The sequence below is a fragment of the Mauremys reevesii genome, linkage group 7 (assembly GCF_016161935.1).
Source record: "Mauremys reevesii isolate NIE-2019 linkage group 7, ASM1616193v1, whole genome shotgun sequence".
In the NCBI taxonomy this organism is placed as follows: Eukaryota; Metazoa; Chordata; order Testudines; family Geoemydidae; genus Mauremys; species Mauremys reevesii.
The window spans coordinates 81,502,048-81,524,234 of NC_052629.1; the positions used below are offsets into that span (position 1 = coordinate 81,502,048).

The 22,187-nt window shown below is 48.0% G+C and overlaps 1 protein-coding gene across 3 annotated transcripts in view; it reads right to left on the minus strand.

Annotated features, from left to right (window-relative positions):
- The window catches only part of LOC120368874 (high mobility group protein HMGI-C-like), a 51,527-nt gene extending 29,721 nt beyond the window's left edge, over positions 1-21,806 (minus strand). For 2 of the 3 annotated variants that reach the window (XM_039481562.1, XM_039481560.1), the window contains exons 1-3: positions 21,682-21,806; positions 8,022-8,248; positions 701-784 (exon numbers count right to left, since the gene is read on the minus strand). In XM_039481562.1, coding sequence (XP_039337496.1) covers positions 701-784; positions 8,022-8,114 — 177 coding nt within the window. In that variant the 5' untranslated portion in view covers positions 8,115-8,248; positions 21,682-21,806. Of the gene's footprint in view, positions 1-700; positions 785-8,021; positions 8,249-17,598; positions 17,687-21,681 lie in introns of those variants that run through there. The other variant, XM_039481561.1, reaches the window with a different exon arrangement.
- Between the last annotated feature and the right edge of the window lie 381 nt (positions 21,807-22,187).

Sequence of the window (22,187 nt, forward strand, 5' to 3'; positions counted from 1 at the left end):
GTAATTCGGTGGCGGGAGGTCCTTCCGCTCCGGGACATGCCGCCGAAGTGCCCCAAAGACCCCCGCCGGGGGCCCCCCGCCGCTGAATTACTGCCGAAGAGGGACCCGCCACCGAAGTGCAGCCTGGTCTTCGGTGGTAATTCGGCAGTGGGGGGTCCCCGCCGCAGGTCTTTGGGGCCCTTCGGCGGTGGGTCCCGGAATGGAAGGACCCCCCGCTGCTGAATTACCGCCGAAGACTGGGCTGCACTTCGGCGGCGGGTCCCGCTTCGGCAGTAATTCAGCGCCAGGGGGTCCTTCCGCCCCGGAGCGGAAGGACCCCCCGCCGCCGAAGACCCGGAGCGGAAGAAGCTCCGGGGACCCAGGCCTCATGAGAGTTTTCCGGGGCCTCCGGAGCAAGTGAAGGACCCCGCTCCAGGGCCCCCGAAAAATTCTCCTGGGGGCCCCTTGGGGACCCAGGGCCTGGGGCAAATTGCCCCACTTGCCCCCCTCTCTGGGCGGCCCTGAGTGGGAGAGGAGTGTAAAGTTTGTCAGGGCTTAAAGACTTAAACGAAACTTTAAAAGGAGACGCCACAAACTGCCTGTCTGTAAATGAGAGAGGGCCTCTCTTGTGCTCCCCCAGCAAAAGCTTGGAGGAGAGGAGGGTTTGCTTGCCAGTGAGCTCTGCATCCTCCCATAAGCTGAGCATGTGCCACGGTCTTACCGTCTGCCCACCGCTGGCACTCCGTTTTTTGCTTCCTTTTGGCCTTCCTCGCGGTTTCTTTAGGGGCAAAGGTCCCAGAAGCTCCTGCTTGGACAAAAAGAGGGTAACTGTTACTCTGACACTCCGAACACCTAGCAGTCAAATGATAACTTCCAAGTATGTAGCTCAGTGTATTTCCTGCTGTGGCCTGTGGACCAAGAGTGGCACCCAACACACTTGCTAGTCACATGGCACTGGCTCTGCTCCTTGTTTCTGGTGGCTAAACTGTATCAGAAGACAGCTAAAGTACATTTGCAGAACATACATTATCCAGAGAGGAAGGAGGGCCCAGTGGTGAGGTGTTAGCCTAGGACCTGACCACAGGGGTTCAATTCCCTGCTCTACCACTGGCCTTGGGCAAGACACAGTCTCTCTGTGCCCCAGTTCCCCATCCTACGTCACAAGGTGGTTGTGAGGTGCTCCGATACTACAGCAATGGGAGTCAGAGACATTCCCAAGATAGATACATACTTTCTGTGCTAATAATTGCTAAAGGGATGTTATGCCCCTGGGAATAGGAGGTGTCCGTTGTGGCCCCCCTGTGAAAACATGATAGAACTCCTGATGTAACCCCTAAAAGTTCCTAGGAAAGTATACAGATTATACCGGCTGCAAGGAATCGCACGTTCTAGAGCCAAAATGCAGCCGCTGATGGGTATGGAACACAGCTGCACTAAAGAACAGTGCAGGACAGTGAGCAAAGAACACCTGCTCCAATTTAATCCGCCGAGGGAGTTCAGCAAGTAATTACCTGAACTGGAATTTTGCCAACACACCATAGTTAACACCTCAACTCTTGCTGAAAGTACCAAAGGACCACAAGTGGTTAGGAAGCCCTTGATTTTATGTCTCCTCTGAAAGACGGGGTATCTAAGCAGCACAGTGCCACCTATTCAGTGCTGACTCAGAAGGAATCTTGCTTTCAATGGATCAGTACCCACAGGAGAATAAAGCTTTATAGAAGCTGTGTCAACGTTCCTCCTCTCCTCTAGTAGGTCCTGCGCGTATTGGCGGATTTCCTCCCCTCAGTGGTCTTCCCCTTAGATGAAACCCACAGTCTGGATCACCTCCTCCTATGTCTGATTAGGAGTAGTGAGGCTTGGGGGGAACCCGGGCCCACCCTCTACTCCAGGTTCCAGCCCAGGGCCCTGTGAATTGCAGCAGTCTCTATAGTGCTACTTGTAACCGCTGCTTGACCGCTACAGCTCCCTGGGCTACTTCCCCATAGCCTCCTTCAAACACCTTTCTTATCCTCACCATAGGATCCTCCTGGTGTCTGAAACTGCTTGATTGTATGGTGTTTCCTCAATCCTCCAGTAGTACACCCTCTCAGTTCTTAGTTCTTTGTGTCTCTGGCTCTCAGCTCCTCATACGCACTTCCTTCCTCTGGCTCCTCCTCCTTGACTGGAGTGAGCTCCCCTTTTTATACCAGGTGCCCTGATTAGCCTGCCCTGATTGGCTGCAGGTGCTCCAATCAATGTAGCTCTCTCCGGTGCCTTCTAGAAAGTTCTTAATTGGCCCCAGGTGCCTTAATTACCCTGGAGCAACTGCCATTTTGGTTCCCATGGTACTAGGGATTTGCTTAGCCTGGGGCTAACATACCTGTTCCTGAGTACTTTCCTGTAGCCATCCGGCCTTGCTCCATCACAAAGCATAGAAAAGGAAGAAGGGAGAAAAAGTATTTGGTGGCATAAAGCAAACCTATATGAATTGGCATATGCACATTGGCTGACATTCTGCGGGTTCCTTATTTAAACTGATGGAAAAAAGTAAAAACAAGCAGAGTTCTTTGTTTTAAGTTTGTAAATGAGGAGAGTGAGAGATGTGTTATGTTGAAAGCCCAGGACGCAGAAGTCCTCTGTTTATCCATAGGTCAGAAGCTGTACGAGCTCTCTCTTCCCCTCCCTACTAATATGCCTTGGTCCTGCCCTGAAAGGCCGACCTCTATGGAGAGAAAGCAATTCAGCTATGTAATATGATGCATAATGATGTTATGGTCCACTAAGAAGTGGATTTAGGCCTCAGACTCATTTTACAAAAGCTACCAAACGGCCACTAGGTGCTATTGGCTTTCCATCACTCCTGACCTGATCTCAGCTGGAACCGCCATGAACAAGAAATGAAAGGATCTATACCAGGGGTAGGCAACCTATGGCACACGTGCTGAAGGCGGCACGTGAGCTGATTTTCAGTGGCACTCACACTGCCCGGGTCCTGGCCACCGGAACGGGGGGCTCTGCATTTTAATTTAATTTTCAATGAAGCTTCTTAAACATTTTAAAAACTTTATTTATTTTACATACAACAATAGTTTAGTTATATATTATAGACTTATAGAAAGAGACCTTCTAAAAACGTTAAACTGTATTACTGGCACACGAAAACTTAAATTAAAGTGAATAAATGAAGACTTGGCACACCACTTCTGAAAGGTTGCCAACCCCTGATCTATACGTATCTCATTCTGAGTCTTCTAGGAGCCACCCGCCTACAGAGATAGCTATAGGGAATTCACAATGTGTCAGCTCAGCCTTCAACTTAAAACAATCCTTTTCAAGAATTTCATTGTTTGTGTATGTGAAACTGAAGTCCTGCTCCTGTGGCCTGACTCACTAACATCTCTCTCCAGAATTCACCCTGTCTTAAAAAAAAATGTCTCTCATTCATGCCTAAGTATAATATCAGTTTGTAGACAGGGCTTACAAATGAGGGATGATAAGTTTATCCAGCCATGATGAGGACTTTTTTTTTTTAAAGGAGAAGGAAGGGGACAAAGGAAAATAAATACAAGAGCTATCAGGAAAGTGACCCATGGGAACGTGACACAAATAAAGACAATGACGATAGTATCAGAAGGCATGTGTTGATTACAGTTCCATGTTCTCAGCTGTCAATGTTCTGGAACCTTACTCACTATCTGAACATACTGAGGGTCCTATTCTTAACTTGTGCACTCAAAGTGACTTTCAATTTCATAATGGTGCTGCGCCAGATTTTACCTTTGATTTGTCCGTTATACTTGAGACACTCCTATTTTTGGAGGGTTGCATGGATTAATATTTCTCTGTATCTGCTTCATCAGGTTTATTCTGAGAGCACACTATGAGCTTAGCAGAGTATACAGCTGGTGAGGTGGGGGCACAGGCTGCATATATGTAGACTTGGTAGAATTCTTTTTGTATATGTAATTTTGATGGCTATATCAAGGTTTATTTTTAAGCATTTTTTCTATTTGTATAGATCTTAAATTTTCACAGTTGCACAAAATTATGGGTTTTAAGAATTTTTTAATTGATTTAAATTTTCATAGTCGTGGGAAATAATGGGGGGTCCGACCATAATTATTTAATGACCATCAATGTTGAGATTCAAAAAGTTAAAGCTTCGTAACCATTCAAACACAAATTGCATGGCAAACTATACCAAGTAAATATCCTTAAGTCAAACACTAATAAGTTCTTGAGCAGCATTTTTCTTACTTTGCCTATCTGTAAATTTCAAAGATCATCGATGGAAATATTTTTTCATTGACTTGTGTGCATAGGGTGAAATCAATATTTACTGACATTAAATAAAAATCTAATCCTTCCAAGCCTACATATAGGTGTGTGCATAGCCAGAAGGATGCCTTAGCATATGTGGGTGTCACAGACTCACAGGACGCATGCTATCTCTCGGCTCCATACAGTTCCTGGGAGGAACCCCCTTCCATGTGACAGCCCTTCTCAGGGGTCCACTCTCTCTCTCAGGGCTTAAGCCGTAGGCCCCTCTGCCTCCTGGAACTGCACTTCTCTGAACCTTCAGCACACCTGTCTCTCACCGTGTGCCCCCTCTGGGAGTCCACTCTCTCTGGACCCCCAGGGCCTCCACTCTCAGAGGGAATGATGCAGCCCTGATCTCTAGACTGGAGTGACTCTCAGCCAGCGTAAAACAGAAGGGTTTATTGAGCATCTGAACCCAGCATAGGAAACTCTCTGGGCCCTTGGGCCTAGCTAACCTCAGCACAATACATCTTGGTCTCTTCTGCATCCAGGTGGGTTCTGGCTGCTCTCTCTCCCCAGTCCAGAAGCCCCCTCCTTCCAGCTAGTCATCCTATATCATCTCCTGCAACAGCTCCTCCCCTGTCCTTTGTCTTTGGTCCCAGGTAAACATGTCTTCTGGGCCCTCTCTCTTCTGTCCTTTGTTCCCACTGGCTGGACCTGGCTGGTCAGGTCACTGGGGTCCTCTCTCCTCAGCCCTTTGTCCTCCCACTGGCCAGAACTGGCTGACTGCCAAGCTGGGGTGGGCCTCCTGGTCACCAGGTCACCAGTTGCTAGGGTCCCCCATATCTAGGCAATTGTCTGGGGTTCTGGCTGCTAGGCGAGGCCACACCTGGTCCTCTGTAACAACAAACTCCCTCTCCCACCACCTCATTAAACACACAGCACACGGGGAAACTAAGACCCACACAGTATTCATGCAAAACACTAAGAAAATCCTCCACTTCATCACAGTGGTATGTCCGTGTGTTGTTTTACACACATTTCATTACATGGAGGTGCATATGCTGATGCATATATTTATTAATTTATCTGCACTCTATCTATATATTGGTGCATATATAAACACAAATACATGTATTTGATTTTGTAGGCATACGAACGTGAGTACACTGTATATCTATATAGGACAAAATTTTGTTCGTTCCAGCTGTGATGCATGGAATGAGGAGTGAAAGAGCATATATCCTCTTCCTCTCATCCCCAAGTTACCCACACAGAAGCAAAACAGTAGTAGAGCCTGGGGAATAACCGATTTTTCAGTTCAGTGGGTGAACCAAAAAAATCCACCCTGAAATTAGTTTTGAGTCAAATAAATATTTTGTTCCCTCTGAAATGAAACACATCATTTCATTTTCAAATGTTTTTCACCCTTTTGTGTGTGTTTTTTAGTAAAGATAGCTGAATTTTGAAACAAAGAATCTAAATATTTTGTTTAAACTCTTTTTAAAAACAAAACATTTCAATTTGTCTGGAAGTTCCTTCCCTTTTTCCGCGGCCACAACGATTCACCATATTCAACCTGATTTGCAAATAATTTCAGTCGACCCCAATTTGCATTGTTCAGTGAATAAACTATTCACCAAAAAAATTGCATCCAGCTCTCTTGAGAGCTAGAATAGGGCAGTGATTAACTCTCCTGATAAGGCTCCATGGCCCAGGTGGGCGTGGGCTGCCAATTAGGAGACATGGTTGAGACACCTAGGTACTTGCCATTGGTGGCAGATAACATGTAGTGTACCATGCCGTCCCTTTCTTGAGCAGCATGCTACTTATTAGTCTAACAACACAGCATTCTCCATTGTCTTCTTAAGGCCTTGGGCACTGTAGTGAGGCGGCCTGGCTCCCGGCGGCCCCTGAGAGAGAGGAACCGGAACAACCCCCTCAGTGGGCGGAGCCACTGCCACCTGTTCCCGCCCCCCGGAAGTCAAGGGGCGGGACAGGAAGTATAAAAGCCCGGCCTCAGCACTCAGTTGGAGCCCAGAGGCTGGAGAGGACGGACACTCCTGGTCGGGCTCCCGCTGGACCGAGCCTGCCCTGAGCCCGGTACCCTGAGGTGGACTGGCCGAGCCTGCCCCGAGCCAGGTACCCTGAGGTGGACGGACCGAGCCTGCCCCGAGCCAGGTACCCTGAAGTAGACGGGCTGAGCCTACCCCGAGCCAGGTACCCTGAGGTGGACTGGCCGAGCCTGCCCCGAGCCCGATACCCCGAGGAGCAGCCCGACCTAGACCGTCTTCAGCCCGCCGAGGAGCCCATGGTATGGGACCCCGCTGCCGAGCCCAGCGGGGAGCAGGTACCCGAGGAGGGGGAGATGGAGTGTAGCCCGGGGGTAGCCGACCCTTGTCCGGCTGAGGGCACCGACGTGCCCATGTCAGTGTGTTGCGGCTAGGATCCCCACTGACTGCAGCGGATCCACGCCGCTGCTAGGGCCCCGGGCTGGGACACAGTGGAGTGGGTGGGCCTGTGTCCCCCCTGCCACCCCACTCACGGGTGGCAGACTCCCCCTCCTACCAGCGGTCAGGCAGAAAAGCCTGCACTTACCTGCTACGGCTCAGCGCCTGACACAAGGACCTGAGCCCCTGTATTGTTGTGACTGCTCAGCTCCTGGTACAAGGACCTGAGCCCTGAACTGTCCCTGTTGTTGCTCAGCCCCTGCCCGAGGGCCTGAGCCCCTTGAACTATTGTGGTTGCCCCGCCCTGACCTAGGGCTTGGGCTTCGGACTATTCCTGCTCAGCTCCTGAGGCCAGGACCTGAGCCCTGAAACTATTATTACTGCTCAGCTCCTGAGGCAAGGACCTGAGCTCTGAGACTATTATTACTGCTCAGCTCCTGAGGTTAGGACCTGAGCCATAAGCCTAGTACTGAGTGTTTGGTGCCCCGCCCTGACTGAGGGCCTGGGCCTGCTAGTGCCCCTGTGTGTTCAGCTCCTGCTACAAGGATCTGAGCCCTGGGACTGTTATTACTGCTCAGCTCCTGCTATAAGAACCTGAGCCTTGAACTATTGTTTCTTGCCCGCCCTGATTGAGGGCCTGGGCTTCCTGAGACTGATGCCGCTGCTCAGCTCCTGAAGTAAGGACCTGAGCCCTGAACTGGTATTACTGCTCAGTTCCGGCTAAAAGGATCTGAGCCTGGAACTATTGTTTCTTGCCCCGCCCTGATTGAGGGCCTGGGCTTCCTGAGACTGATGCTACTGCTCAGTTCCTGAGGCAAGGACCTGAGCCCTGAACTATTATTACTGCTCAGCTCCGGCTGTAAGGAGCTGAGCCTAGAATTGACTGTGTTGCTGCCTGCCCTGATTGAGGGCCTGGGCTTAGCTCATTAACTTTGTGGTGCTCAGCCTGCAGGAAGGACCTGAGCCCCCTGGATCCTTGTGTGGTGCCAGGCCCTGAGCTGGGGCTCGGGCTTGCTGACTTGGTGACCGCTCCGCCCTGGCTGCGAGGACCGGAGCTGAGAGCCGGTTTGGCCGCCCCGCCCTGACTGAGGGCCGGGGTTTATTGACGGTGTTACTGCTCAGCCTGCAGAAGGGATCTGAGCCGGGAACTAGTGTTTGCTGCCCCGCCCTGCCTGAGGGCCGGACCCATTGCAGTGACCGTGTGCCTTCTGTTTCAGCCCCGGCCTGAGGGGCGGGGCCCTGAGACCTTCAGAACCCGAAGACTGATCCAGGCCGTGTAGTGTGGCGGCCTGGCTCCCGGCGGCCCCTGAGAGGGCATGGCCCCCGTACCGGACTATTACAGGCACTCACCTGTGGCTGCTTCTTTGGTCTTCCCCTCTTCCTCTTTGGTGGCTCAGGCAGAGGGGATGAGTCAGGGTCTATTTGCTTCTCATTGCTGCTCATGGTGCCCCTTGCCACGTCTTCCAGATGATGGCCTGACAGGCTATTTTTCCATGGGCAGCTGATGCTGGGAAAATCTCACCTCCTCGCTCTCTTTCTCTTCTGTCGCAAGCAGACCCTGTCTCCACCTGCAGGGACTGAAGTGAAGATAGAGTCAGGCACAACAGCATGTCACCATGCCTGCTCATGAGGAGGGTCGGAGGACACAGCTGCCTTCTAGAAGCACAAGAACATTTTGTGAGCAGTTATTTGTTCTCCCCACCCTCTACTCTGACATGAAAGCCTTGCGCTGCTATTTATTTTTAGGAGGTGAATGCGGTGCTGGTGTTAGCCCTTAAGGCAGAAGTTCTCTAATGATTCATGCAATGGATATCATATGGACAGCGACAGCAGCGAGGTAGATTCAGCTCAGGGACTGTAGAACATTTAGCTCCTTTGGATGACAGGTGCTGTATCAGCGTTACTGTTCCCAGTAGGATGGGGTAGCCTTTGAAGGACCCAGCAAGGATGTACAACTCAGGGCCAGGTCTCTCTCTGGTGGGTTTTCATTTTGACACATTATTTTGTTTGGCTTCTGTATAACTGCTTTAGACAAACTAACATCGAGGGAAAGATGTCAGAATAGCAGAACAGTTTAATGTCTACTCCATCCCTTCCCATCTGCCCCTTCTCTCCCCAAGTCCCACTGAGAGCCCTCTGTGGTTGGAATCAGCTCTGGTCTTAGGACGTGTATGGTTCCAAGAAGTAACTCAGGCCATGAGCTGTTGAGAGCACAGGGGGGACCTGTTATTTTTCTTGCTCATGCTTGGTCTCCTCCAGTGCTGTTGCCAGGGAGAAGAAGGAAGTCAGACAGTGAAGCTCCTCACTCTCTGTCCCCAGTGCTGGTGATGGGAGATTGGGTCAATGGACCTTCTCTTTGGGTTCTGTTGTCAGAAGAGGGTGGTGGAAGTGGAATAAATCTGGCCTTGAGCTGAGGTGGATAAGTGGAGCCCCCAGCAGTTACTTGTGCTGGTTATGTGTCAGACCATCCCTGGTGGAGGACTGAGCAGCCATTGCCTGCCTGGTTCTCAGCACAGGTTCCAGTTTGCTGCTCTGCCTGGGAAGGATGCTTACTATACTTGCTATCTGACCTGCCAGATCTCTGCTCTTCATTTCTTACTGCACTGAATACAAAAAGCATCTAGAAGACTATGCTAAGCCTAGCGAACTGAGCCCTGCTGGAGTGACTAGGCAGATGGAGATTGCAGCCTCAACTGAATCCCCTTTGAGCAGGAATTCTGATCACAAAATAAATAGTCAACAATAGCGTGGCCGGGGAACCAAAACCATTCTCTGCTCAGGAATCACAGCACTGAATATGCATAGACAATGCGTCTCTCCCCCCTACATAGAGCGCTTAGCTCTTTCTCCTCTTCTTGCCAATCTCAAGACTCCTAGTCCATTTAATCTCTCCTCCTGTGGAAGCTCCATCTCCACCTAACCAAGGATTATTGTTATTGCCCTTTTCAGGGCCAACTTCTTTCTCCCTTTCCTGAATAAGGGGTTGGAATAGTGAGTGCTCACCACCAGCATGCTCCCTGGCATCAGGGTGTGATGTTGCAGGGGGTTTTGTCTCCAGCATGCCCATCAGGTTGTCTGTCTTTGCACACCACTCAGCTCTCCAGCTGAGAACAGGCTAGTCCAAACCCCTTTGGAGGTAACACCCATCCTGTGCTCAACCCTTGCCTGGGGTTACACTGCCTTCTCCAGCTCTGGTATCCCACACTGTTCCACCCCACCTTCGTCTTCCTGAGGGCTCTATCTGCCAACAGCCTCTGGTGCTTCATCCCTTCACAGGAGCAAGCCAGCCCACTGCCTCTCCCTGAGTCTGAACACTCTCAATTTATTTATAAGGCCAAGGTATCTGCTAGCACTTGATCTGTCTTTAAGTCCTGCTTCTTCTGGCTGACAAGTAGCTATCTAACCACCACCCAGGTGGAGTGAATGTTCCTAAGTGACCTTTAACCTTTTCTCTCCCACGATGGGGTTCCCCTCATCACAAGGGTAACATTTTTTAAAGAATGCTCCTAAGTCACTTAGGTGAATACCATTTTCAAAAGTGATGTAGGTACTTAGGAGCCAATGTCCCACTGGCTTTCAATGAGATTTAGGCTGCTGAGTGCTTGAATCACTGTCGAAGATTTTACCTGAGGTGACTAAAGCAGACACGGTGTCCCACGTGATGGTGCACTGTTGATTTATAGAATAGCATAAGATTTTCTGTATTGTTCTAAAATAATGCCTAGAGCGAATACTCTGGATCCAGTTCCTGTTCACACCTGAACGGCAGTGTTTGTTAAATTCTACCCAGCTGCATCTTTGGAAACTGGGTTGCACAGGTGTCCTGGAGGGCCTAGTTTTTCCCTCAGTTTCTTGTGGCTTTGAGACTTCTAGAATAGTGGTGGAGAGTGGGTTGTGGAGGCTCCTTGTGGCATACATAGAAGAGAAGATGAGTAAGCAGGTAGAATGGACATGGCTATAGTGTGTATATGTGAAGTGCATGACAAGATGTTAGTGAAGCCAGCTTGCTGAGCAAAGCAGTGGTGAAGAAACTGCAGGTAGCCCGTGGGGAGTGGGTACCTAATATATTTGGAGAAATGCTACTCGGACAATGAAAACAATTTAATTTCAATGGACATTTTTGGACCACCTCTAATGCAGAAGGAGAGCATTACTGATGGGGCATGGCTGACATTGCCAATGAAATAATTATACTTCCTAGCCTTTATATTGCTCTTTTCATCAGTAGCTCTCAAAGGGCTTTACAAAGTAGGTCAGTGTCATTATCTGCATTTCACAGATGGGCAAACTGGGGCCCAGAGCAGTGAAATGATTTGCCCAAGGTCACCTAGCAGGCCATTGGCCAGACTGGGAATACAATGTAAAGGATGTATTTGGAGGGGGAGTGTGCAGGGAAAGGGGGCAGAATTAAGGTTGTTATGGTACCTTAATTCTGCACGTCCATATTTTAAATTGTTTGGGTTTTATTTTTAAATTGTGCCGGCTTAACTTAGAATTTTGTGAACTTTCAACATTTGTTTATTGTAAAACTACAATGACCTAATAGGATTTTATCTTGTGTATTGATATGATCTTTCAACCTTAATCCTAGCTTAACCACGCTTTTGCATGGGGAATTTCCATCCCCCTCTGCCACAGCCCACTCTATATTTGCATGGATTGATCTGACACACCTCGGGGTTGCAATCAGAACTTTGAGTCTAATGAAGGTTATAATGAGTGCTGGATCCAACAAAGGACTTGACAAACCCCTGAAACTGGAGCTCTGGGTCCTGTGCTGGATCTGCCAATGAAACTTACAAATCCCTCCAGCTTTCCCGCTGAGTTCTAGCAAATGTCCCAGGGGATGTGTGCATACAGGGAAATTATCCCCCTGATTGTAGCCTTTCCCCGATGATAAGCTTAGGGGTGGACTAACCCCAGACTTTGTGTACTCGGTGTAAATGTTCAAGCTCAGCAGGCATAGCAGCAGAACTCAAGTGTTTTCCTTCGTACAAACTCAGAGAGGCCTAGTCCCTGTACGGGGACCACTTCTGAAATCCTACCAGACCGATGACAAACTTTATAGTGTCTGGCAAGCTTTAAAAAGTCTATCAGGCCTGCAGAAAAACGTATGAAGGTCACCTGGAGCTGACACTGTGTTCATACATTTTTTCCCCCAGAGGTGTGTATTTGTTGGGGCATGGGGAATAGAAGAGACTTGCAAGCAAAAGTTCTTGGAGGGATGGGGGTGGCTTCTAAACACCACAGGAGTTGATGCTAGGCTTGTACAAGACAGCAGCACTTGTAACAGTCATAGTTCTTACATAGCACTTTTCATTGGAAGATCTCTGGGATTTACAAATGAGATATCCTCATTCATGTTATATTGGTGGGGAAACTGAGGCACAGATAAGCAAAGTGACTTGCTCAAGGTCACCCAGTAGGCCACTGGTAGACATGGGACTAGAACTCAGCTGTCCTGAGTCCCAAGACAGCACTCTAGCCGCTACACCATGGGATTTATAAATGCCACAAGAGACCTTGTGGACCTGTGATGAATTTTGCAAAGTGCACACAACCTTTTTTTAAAGGACTATCAAGGGGGTAGATAATGGAGCCCTTGTTATAGCCTTGACTATAGAACAGCAGCTGTCTCTTTAAAAGGAAACATTCACAGAGCAAAACTCTCATTCCACAAAAAAAAGAGCCATATTCCACTCTCATTTATGATTATGTAAATCCAGAGTAACTCCAATGACATCAATATGGTCAGGCGTGATTCACACCGGTAGCTGTGAGAGCAGAATTTGACCCAAGCCCTGCATCAAACTGAGGAGGATATGATACTGAATACACAGGGACTGAGAAGACAAGGCAAAGAGAAACCTTTCATTTTAACAACCATAGCAACAATGATCTGTTTTCACCTTATAGGAAATTACTTTCACCTTCCGAGAAACCAAACACTCATGTCTCTACAGACACTGCTGGCAGATCAAGAGATATCGGAGCTCACTGTCGTTTCCTATGAACTCTTCAGCCAGTGCACTAGGCTGTCTGGGAAGTTAAATGTTCTCTAGGAGAAGGGGACAGTGGCAAGAGTTTGGAAAACATCCCCTCCCTGGAAGATTCCTATATGGAAATGAAGCCATCCTGCCTAGCCTGTCCCTGACATGTCGGAGAAATACGCTTGCAGAAACAGTGCAGCACCAAATCCCCTGGAAACATTCCGCCCTTGTGCAATGTTAACGAGGTGAGTTTCCAAGTGTGTATACCCAGTGTCCCAGGAACCTGCAGAGATGGGTACCAGTTCTGCGTTTTCAGTGCCCATCATTGACAGCAGAACCCTTTGCTTTCAGGGGAGGGAGAGGTGGGCTGCTTCTAAAGCAAACCATTGACCAGGTATTTTATAGTGGTGGTAAAAGGTTCCCAACTCACAGTCCAGGAAACTGGAATCTTCTCTTTAGCCCCATAAGGTACAAAGACAGCAGGTGTGCAAGCTTCCTGCTTCACACCTGTACTGAGAAGGCCAATTCAGGGGCTGAGGGAGAAGCTCTATTTGGGTTCTGAGGGTTCAGTTCTTGACAGTACCATAGATTCTCCTGTGCATCCCCAGGGAAGTCACTTAGTCTCTCTCTGTGCTTCAGTTTCCCCAACCAGAAAATGGGAATAATCCGTTAGGTGCTCAGAGACCATGGTGATGGGCATGGGGTAAGTATCTGAATAAACCAGGGGGAAAACATTTTACACACTGTCCATTCAGTCCCTCCATAGCCAGCAAGGCTGCTGAGTCCTGCCAGTTGTGATGGCGGCTTTCAGGATCAAAGGTCCATCCGCTAAGAAACAGACTAGTGCCACCAGCTCATTTCACATAGGGGCCACCAGCCAGCTACCTCCACAAAAGGGCTATTTACTACTGACTTCAGCTGGGTTTCAACCAGTGATGTAGGTGTCAATGTCTCTATTTCCCATTACCCAGCTCCTGAATCCTCCAGTTTCACTCCGTTGTAAGAGGGATTTCTAGACTGAAAACCCATATTTAGTGCCATTCCAATCAATCTATTTGTCTGCCCAGCCACCTGGGTGCCAATGAGAGTAGTGTCCAGGTGCAAAATCCATGAAGATAATCATATAAATCATCACAGTGGGTTCTGCTCTTGCTATCTCAGAGTCCAGTCACTCAGTCTAGAATTCTCCCTCTCTCCCTGCCCTGCTACTGGGAAAGGGCAGGTTTTCCCCTTGCCTCTAAAAACAGACAAACTAGGTGTGAAATCCTAGCTCCACTAAAGCCAATGGAAGTTTTGCCACTGACTTCAGTAGTGCCAGGATTTACCCTAGAACTCTTCCAGTAGGAGGTTCCACAGGCAAGGACCCAGCATTAAGAATGCCTTGACTCCAGCTTGTGCCAGTTTCACTGTAGCCTCTTCTAGTTTGTGTTCCCAGTGAGCACCGCTGTCTTGGTGGAGCATATATGGAGAGGAGGTCCCTGACATACCCTGATCCAAGACCATGGAGGACTTTGGGCAGATTTTCAAAGGCATTAGGCACCTAAAGATACAGATAGGCCCCAATGTGATTTTCAAAAGTGCCTAAGCAGCGAAGAGTCCTGTGGCACCTTATAGACTAACAGACGTATTGGAGCATGAGCTTTTGTGGGTGAATACCCACTTCGTCGGATGCATGTATTGGAAATTTCCAGAGGCAAGTATAAATATGCAGGCAAGAATCAGGCTGGAGATAATGAGGTTAGTTCAATCAGGGAGGATGAGGCCCTCTTCTAGCAGTTGAGGTGTGAACACCAAGGGAGGAGAAACTGCTTTTGTAGTTGGCTAGCCATTCATAGTCTTTGTTTAATCCTGAGCTGATGGTGTCAAATTTGCAGATGAACTGAAGCTCAGCAGTTTCTCTTTGAAGTCTGGTCCTGAAATTTTTTTGCTGCAGGATGGCTACCTTTAAATTTGCTATTGTGTGTCCAGGGAGATTGAAGAATGTTCTCCTACAGGTTTTTGTATATACTGCCATTCCTAATATCTGATTTGTGTCCATTTATCCTTCTACATAGGGACTGTCCAGTTTGGCCGATGTACATAGCAGAGGGGCATTGCTGGCATATGATGGCGTATATTACATTGGTGGACGTGCAGGTGAATGAACCGGTGATGGTGTGGCTGATCTGCTTAGGTCCTGTGATGGTGTCACTGGTGTAGATATGTGGGCAGAGTTGGCATCGAGGTTTGTTGCATGGATTGGTTCCTGAGTTAGTTACTATGGTGCGGTGTGTAGTTACTGGTGAGAATATGCTTCAGGTTGGCAGGTTGTCTGTGGGCGAGGACTGGCCTGCCTCCCAAGGCCTGTGAAAGTGAGGGATCATTGTCCAGGATGGGTTATAGATCACTGATGATGCATTGGAGAGGTTTTAGCTGGGGACTGTATGTGACGGCCAGTGGAGTCTATAAGGTGCCACAGGACTCTTTGCTGCTTTTAAAGATCCAGACTAACATGGCTACCCCTCTGATACTCAAAAGTGCCTAGTCACCTAACTCTGACTGAAATCAGTGGGACTTAGTTTTTTCCAAACACTCCTCTGAATGTTTAGGTTCCTAAATACCTTTGAAAATCTGGTGCCTTGAAGATTAGGACTAAGTCCTTGAACTAGATGATTTAGAAGCAATCAGGGAACTGGTGGAAAACATGCAGAACTGGTGTGATGTGCTCACAGCTGCCAGTCACATTCACACCACAGACCACAGGCTGGAGTCTGACAGGCCTTGGCTGGCTGCTTTAGGCAGCAGGGGTTACAGTAGCACAGTCTTGTGGAGATGAGCACATGAGTTACGGGTGCTAGGCTTTCATCTGAAAGGAATGGGACTGCTGCAGCCTGGTCATTGCCATTTTTCCAATGAATTTGCCTAGGAAAGGTACTTTGGGGCAGGTTAACATCCCAGGTCACACTTCCTGTCAACCCAACCTTGTGTGTAGCAGGGAGGTACCATTAATCTGAAAGCTGACATGGGGTGGTGGAATTGGAGGCACAAACTTTTTTCCTTTTTATTCTTCCATTGCCTCAGCCTCTGTCTTCTCCCCTCTCCTGCCCCAGGGGCTGAGTGCATGCTGCCAGATGTGCACTGTCATCTCTCACAGTGTCTTGCAGTAGGAGCTGCCCTGGCCCTCAGGATTCTGTTCACAGGAGGACTGGTGGTATTTAGGACTGACTATTCAAAAATAGTTACAAGCCTAAATAAAACTTAGGAGCCTAACTACTAATGAAGTCAATGGAAGTGAGGTGCCTAACTCCTTTTGCACATTCAGCCCTTAGTTCCTAGCAGCTATAAGTCCCCAGAGTGTCTTCCTAGGAGTATGGGCACAGGAGGGCATGTGCCATCACATGGAATTGTTAATTTCCTGGAGTGTGGATGGCCACATTTCTTACAGTGATTGGTAGGCTTCAACAGCCTCACCACCACCATCTACCAGGGTCCTGGAGCCTTCACAATCAGGACTCTGACCAGGCAGAGCATGGAGGAACCTTGAGTAGCACTGCTGGGTGATGGATATGAACGGAGGTCAAATGTCAGGACTCACACAAGGGAGCTCTGCCCAGTGGTTAGAATGGGGAAAGGTGCTCAGGAGATCTGGGATCTATTCCTGTGGCTCTCTCACAGCCTCTGCAGCTGCTTTGTGCCTCAGTGTCCCTGTCTAAAATTATGGCATAAGTAATAATTCAGATATTAATAGTCATCCACCTCCAGAGGGTGGGGGAAATGGAGGGTTAATTCACTACAGTTTGTAAAGCACTTAGGGATCCTCAGGGTGAAGGAGCTAAAGAAGGGGGCCGTGATTATACCTGATAGCTCACTGCACTTGCTGTGTTAGTGAGCACAAGGGCAAGCGCTGGTTTAGGAGATGATGGAGAGGCACCAAGGAAGGATGTGCTATAGCCCAGGATTTGTGGGCATATGTAGGGATTGCTTGCTACACCCTGCTGTGCGGTGAAGGCAGCCTTGTTGCTCCCAAGGGTCCAGGTTGGCAAAAGATATGTTGACACGAAGTCATGAGTTAGAGTCCCCCCCCTGAAATCCTGGGGCCATGGCAGCAGCTTGAGTACAGGCTGGGGCTACTGGGAGCTGCAGGGTATTGCTGAAATGCTCAGCAAATCAGGGTGTCTAAGCCACGTCCAGCCCCAAGCCAGAGAGGAAAGGTGTGGTCAGAGCCCAGCTCAGGGAGATTCACATACATGGGTGGTCCTGAGGTCGAGGGCATGGTCCTAGGTCTCAGACTCCCTCAGCGCCCTCCCACCAAAAGTACCAAGGTCCATGTCTGGATCCAAGATACCTGAAGTGCCTCCCAGGTTGCAGAACCCCTAATCCAATCAGCAGATCCCTTTCAGGATCTTTGTCCCAGGTCCCAGATTCCCCTACTAACCTCCTTCCCCAGCTTTTAGTTCTAATTTCGCTGTTTGGACACCTCTCCCCCAAATCCACCTCTCCCCGTGGAAATCCAGAGCAGACCCAGTAGGAATAATCCAGAACCAGGAGAGAAATAAGAGAATAAAGAGAAACCTATTAGCACAAACTAAACAAATCCTATGCTTGTCTTATCCCAAATAGCATCCAGCCCCTATGCAAAGCTCCAACCCTCAGCAGTCACTGGGGCACCCAAATCCAGTAACTGGCATTTACTATGTGGTTTCCTCATGCACACACCCAGGAGAAGGTCCTCTGCATGGCCAGTGAGCAAAGACGTCTCAGGGACCGGGCGGAGGGATGGACTAGGACCAAATGTTGCTCCATGACGTATTTCTATGCAGTGCTTTCTGGTTCCCAAGATGCAATTAACAATCATTGCTTTCCCAGATCTAGGTGATCTCCCCATTTCTAACACATGAGCTGTGCACATGCATTTCAAATGCAGGCTCGGTAATGCGATAAGAAAGAAGCAAAATTACCTGTCAAGAACTTGGACAGCTCCACTTGACCTGGCCCCAGTAGAGCTAATGGTGAAAACCGGGGAGAAAGAGACTGAGATCTCCAGTGACTGACACTCCTCCTGCACTGGGGAGAGGGACCTAGCTTAGCTCTCTGCACACATTCATTTCAGGAGCCTTACAATGAGCTGCGCGCTATTTATTTCACTCCCTGTTAGTGATATGGAAAGCAGCGCAAGCGTTGCCTGTGATCTCCTTCTGATGGCAGTCCTGAGTAGTGACAGCAAGTGAAACTGAAAAAAAGTTCACTTTAACTCAGCTGGAATCTTGCAGTAAATTGACCAAAAAAAAAAAAAAGTCCCCAACTAAACCACTGAGCCAGGCAGCCCTTACAACTGCCCTGCTTACTAAAAATAAGAATAGAAGGGACAGATCACTTCACAAATTCCCCACTTCCAACAGGGGTGGGTTATATTTACTTTGACCTTATTTTACGACCGTTAGAGAAGAAAAAAAACAAGTGTAGCATCAGTCTGGCTTGAGATGAGACAAAGTGGTTACCATGCTGGGTCCAAAATAATTTTAGGGACTTTTGCCATGAGCCATAGTTAACACCCAGTGTTGGAAAGTGGCCCAGGTTAGGGTTAGGTGTGCTTTGATGGAGTTTAAAAAAGTGATATTATCTTGCTGTGTACGTATCATATTGATGTGAGTATTAATCATGGCTGCAGCGAGTATTTTGCAGAGGAGAATACAGACTTTTAATATGCTTGGTTTGGTTTCTGGCACACTGGTGTGTATTTCAGCATCAGTTAATACAGGGAGTTTGAGTAAGAGCCTATATCTAGATTTTATTTATTTAAATTCTACCTGCACTCCGCACCCTGTGTAACCCAACTGAGGTACCTAAGAGCCAGACTCTGGTACCCTCAAGGCAAGTAGTAACCTACACAAACAATACATTGAAATGAACCAGCAGCCTAATAACTCTCTCTCAGAATGGTGCATAAAGACTTTCCTTGAGACTTAGATTCCTGAGTCGCTTTGAAAATGGAACTTAGGTTCTTCTTGAAAATGTTACCCTTGAACTTATTTGTACAGGAAAATTGGCCTGGTGATTAAGGCACTAGACTGGGATTCAGAAGATCTGTGTTCAGTTCTTGCCTCTGCCACATAGAGTTTAAGGCTGGAAGGGACCATCAGATCATCTAGTTCAGGGGTTCTCAAATATTATTGCACCATGACCCCCTTTTGACAACAAAAATTACTACATGACCCCAGGAGGGAGGACCGAAGCCTAAGCCCACCTGAGCCCTGCTGCTCTAGGTGGGGCAAAGCCAAAGGTTAAGCCTAAGCCCCACCACCCTGGGCAGGGAGCCAAAGCCCCAGGGCTTCATGCCCAGGTGGTGGGGTTCAGGCTCGGGCTTCAGCCCCGGGTTCCAGCAACTCTAATGCCAGCCCTGGTGACCCCATTAAAATGGGGTTGTGACCCACTTTGGGGTCCTGACCCACAATTTGAGAACTGCTGCTCTAGTCTGACCTCCTGTATAGCACAGGCCACCCCAGCCACCTCCACACCAAGGCTAACCACCAAAATTAGTGCAAAGTATTACAGCCCTCAGGACACTAAACTATGGTGTGCCACAGGCAGAGAACAGGAGGGACAGAGGTGTGCCAATGCCCAAGATCCCTGCCAATCTGACCTAGATGAAAATTCCTTCCCACATCCGGTGACCAGTTAGACACTAAGCACGTGAGCAAGACACACCAGACAGCGCCCAAGAAAGAATTCTCAGTGCCACCTCCGAGTACTGCCCACTCTGTCCTGTGTCCCATCTTCAGCTGTGGCCATCTCTGCTGCTTCAGAGGAAGAAGACAACAATCAAACCAGAACAATCACACACCATAATACATTGGGGTGGCGGGGAAATCCCTTCTAGACTTTACAGGTGACCGCCTGAAGCATGAGATTTTAGGATCATAAGACATGAACTGGAAGGGATCCCATGGCTGCCATGTCCAGTGATACATACAGTCCCACTCAGACATGTATCAAGCTCTAGCCTAAAATCAATTAGGTTGTTTGCCCCCACAACTCTTAGCGGGAGGCTGTTCCAAAACCTCACTCCTCTGATGATTACAAACCTTCCGGTGTGACCTGGGGCAAATCACATTCTCCATCTGTAAAATGAGGATAATAATACTACTTTTGTCTGCCTTGCCTATTTATGCTGTAAGCTCTTTGGGGCAGAGGCCATTTCTCAATAAGCATTTGCACAGTGCTTAGCACAGTAGGATTGCCACCTGTCCATGTTTTCCCAGGATTGTTCCTTTTTGGAGGCAGCTGTCCTGCAAGCGTGCTCAGTACGCATTGCCAGCTGTCCAGTTTTATGGGCTCAGGAGCATCCCAGATGTCCTGTTTTGTTGTAGCTCAGAGGTGCCAACCCTATAGCACAATGGGGCCCTGATCCTGGCTGGGGCCCCTAGATGCTAATATAATCAAAATAATAATAATAGATATGTTATAAAAAGATCAATCTTTCGTGCAACCGTAGTCATCCACAAAATCAAAAATACTTTGAGTTTAAGGCTACCAGAATCTAACTAATTAGAAATTGCTTATAGCACCCAACACCCAAATTGCTTATATACCCAAACTGTAATCTTTTTAAGGAGCAAAATAATTGTATGTGCTCCTAATTAGATAAATACCATTAGAGATGAAGAAACAGTGCAAACATAGAATAACCATAGTGCGTAGGCCAGAACATAAAATGACACCCATTATATTAAATCAGGAACTCTTCATGATACAGCAAACCATCAGACAAAAGAAATATAATACACAGTTCATTATTCTGCTTTATAAACATTAGTTACACACAAAAGAACTATGTTAAAAGAACATTATTGATGTTGTAAATTCAAGCCCTCAAAAGTTAGGAAATGAGAGTTACCAGGTTAGCAAATACAATCTTAGTTCAGTTCTCTTGTCTGTACACATTATGAGACAGTCTTTAATTCCATGATCACATACTTTGTAGTTTCACAGTTTAATGCAAGAAGGGGACCATAGATCATCTAGTCTGACCTCCCGTGTATCAGAGGCAATTCATTTTCACCCAGTTACCCCCATATTAAGCTAGATAACTTGAGCTTGGCTAAAGCCTATCTTCCACAGAGCCATCCAGAGATGACATCAAGATAACCTCTTGGAGGTCTTCAAGAGATGGAGGATCTAGCACTTCCCTTAGTAGTACGTTCCAATGGTTAATCACCCTCACTGTTAAAAATATGTGCCTAATTTTTCATTTAAATTTGACTGGCTTCAGCTTTCAGCCATTGGCTCTTGTTCTGCCTTTTCCCGCTAGATTAGAGAGTCCTTTAGAACCTGGTATTTTCTCTCCATGAAAGAACTAATGCACTTTAATGCTCTCAGTCTTCTTTTTTGATAAACTAATCAGAATAAGCTCTTCAAGTCTCTCACTGTAAGGCATTCCCCAGCCCTCAAATCAGTGTTGGGACTCTTTCTGCAGCCTCTCCAGTTTTTCAACATCCTTTTTTAAATGTGGCCATGAGAACTATCAGCAGGATTCCAGTATTGGTCTCGTAAATGCTGTAAACAGAGATGAAATCAGCTCTGTCCTCCTCCTCACTGCTCCCCTGTTTACACATTCAAGGATTGCATTAGCCCCCTTTCCCGCTGCTTTGCATTGTTGTTTTTCCACAGGACCCCTGCATCATTCAGTGCACAGGGTGGATGGTGCTCAGTGAATGATCAGCTAGTCAAACTTCATTTTATCCTTCTAGTTCAATGCATGGCCCAGGCCTTGTTTACTGCCCACTATTCAAACCCTCTTCTGAAAGAATTATTAATTTCCTTGTAACAGAGCTGGCCGCTTCCCAAGCACCTCCTCATGGCCAGGAGTGGCTCCTGCCTCGGTTTCCCTTTGTTTGGACTCCTCAATAGCTCAAAAAAAGCTTTCACAAGTCTAGTAACACCCCTCCTTAGGATCTGGGTTTATTAACAAAAAGTTTAAAATAATTCAAATCATCCTCAAAGCCCCAAAATAATTCAAGTGGCCTTTCCTAGGCTTCTCCTACCTGGAGTCGTTCCACCAGCCTCTGCTGCTTTCCTGGTTTCTCAGAGTACCTGCAGCATCTTTCCACTAGTTTCCAACTGACTTAGCTTCTCCTTCCTGAGGAGCCTGTTCTTTGCTCCAGCTCTCAGCCTGTCCTCCTCGATTGTCCACAAGCCTCTCTTTCTCTAACACTCCCTCCACCCCCAAGGCTTGGTTTAGTCACATAACCATCTGTTGCACATCTCAATTCATTTCCTCCATCTGGGGAGGCAAATAGCCTGTGTCACAGGTGGGCAGGGCCCATCTCCTCTTGAGGGGCCAGCCACCCTGTGACATTCTGTGTGGGCTGTTTTATGGCGCTTCACAAACACTGATTAATCTATCCTCACAACATGCCTGGGGAAGGGGGTGGGGCTGGTATCTCCATTTTACAGATGGCAACCTGAGGCACAGAGGTTAAGGTCAAAAGTAGAGGTGGTCAAAAGTTGTCTGATGGAACAGGTTTCCATCTGAAAATGCTGATTTGAT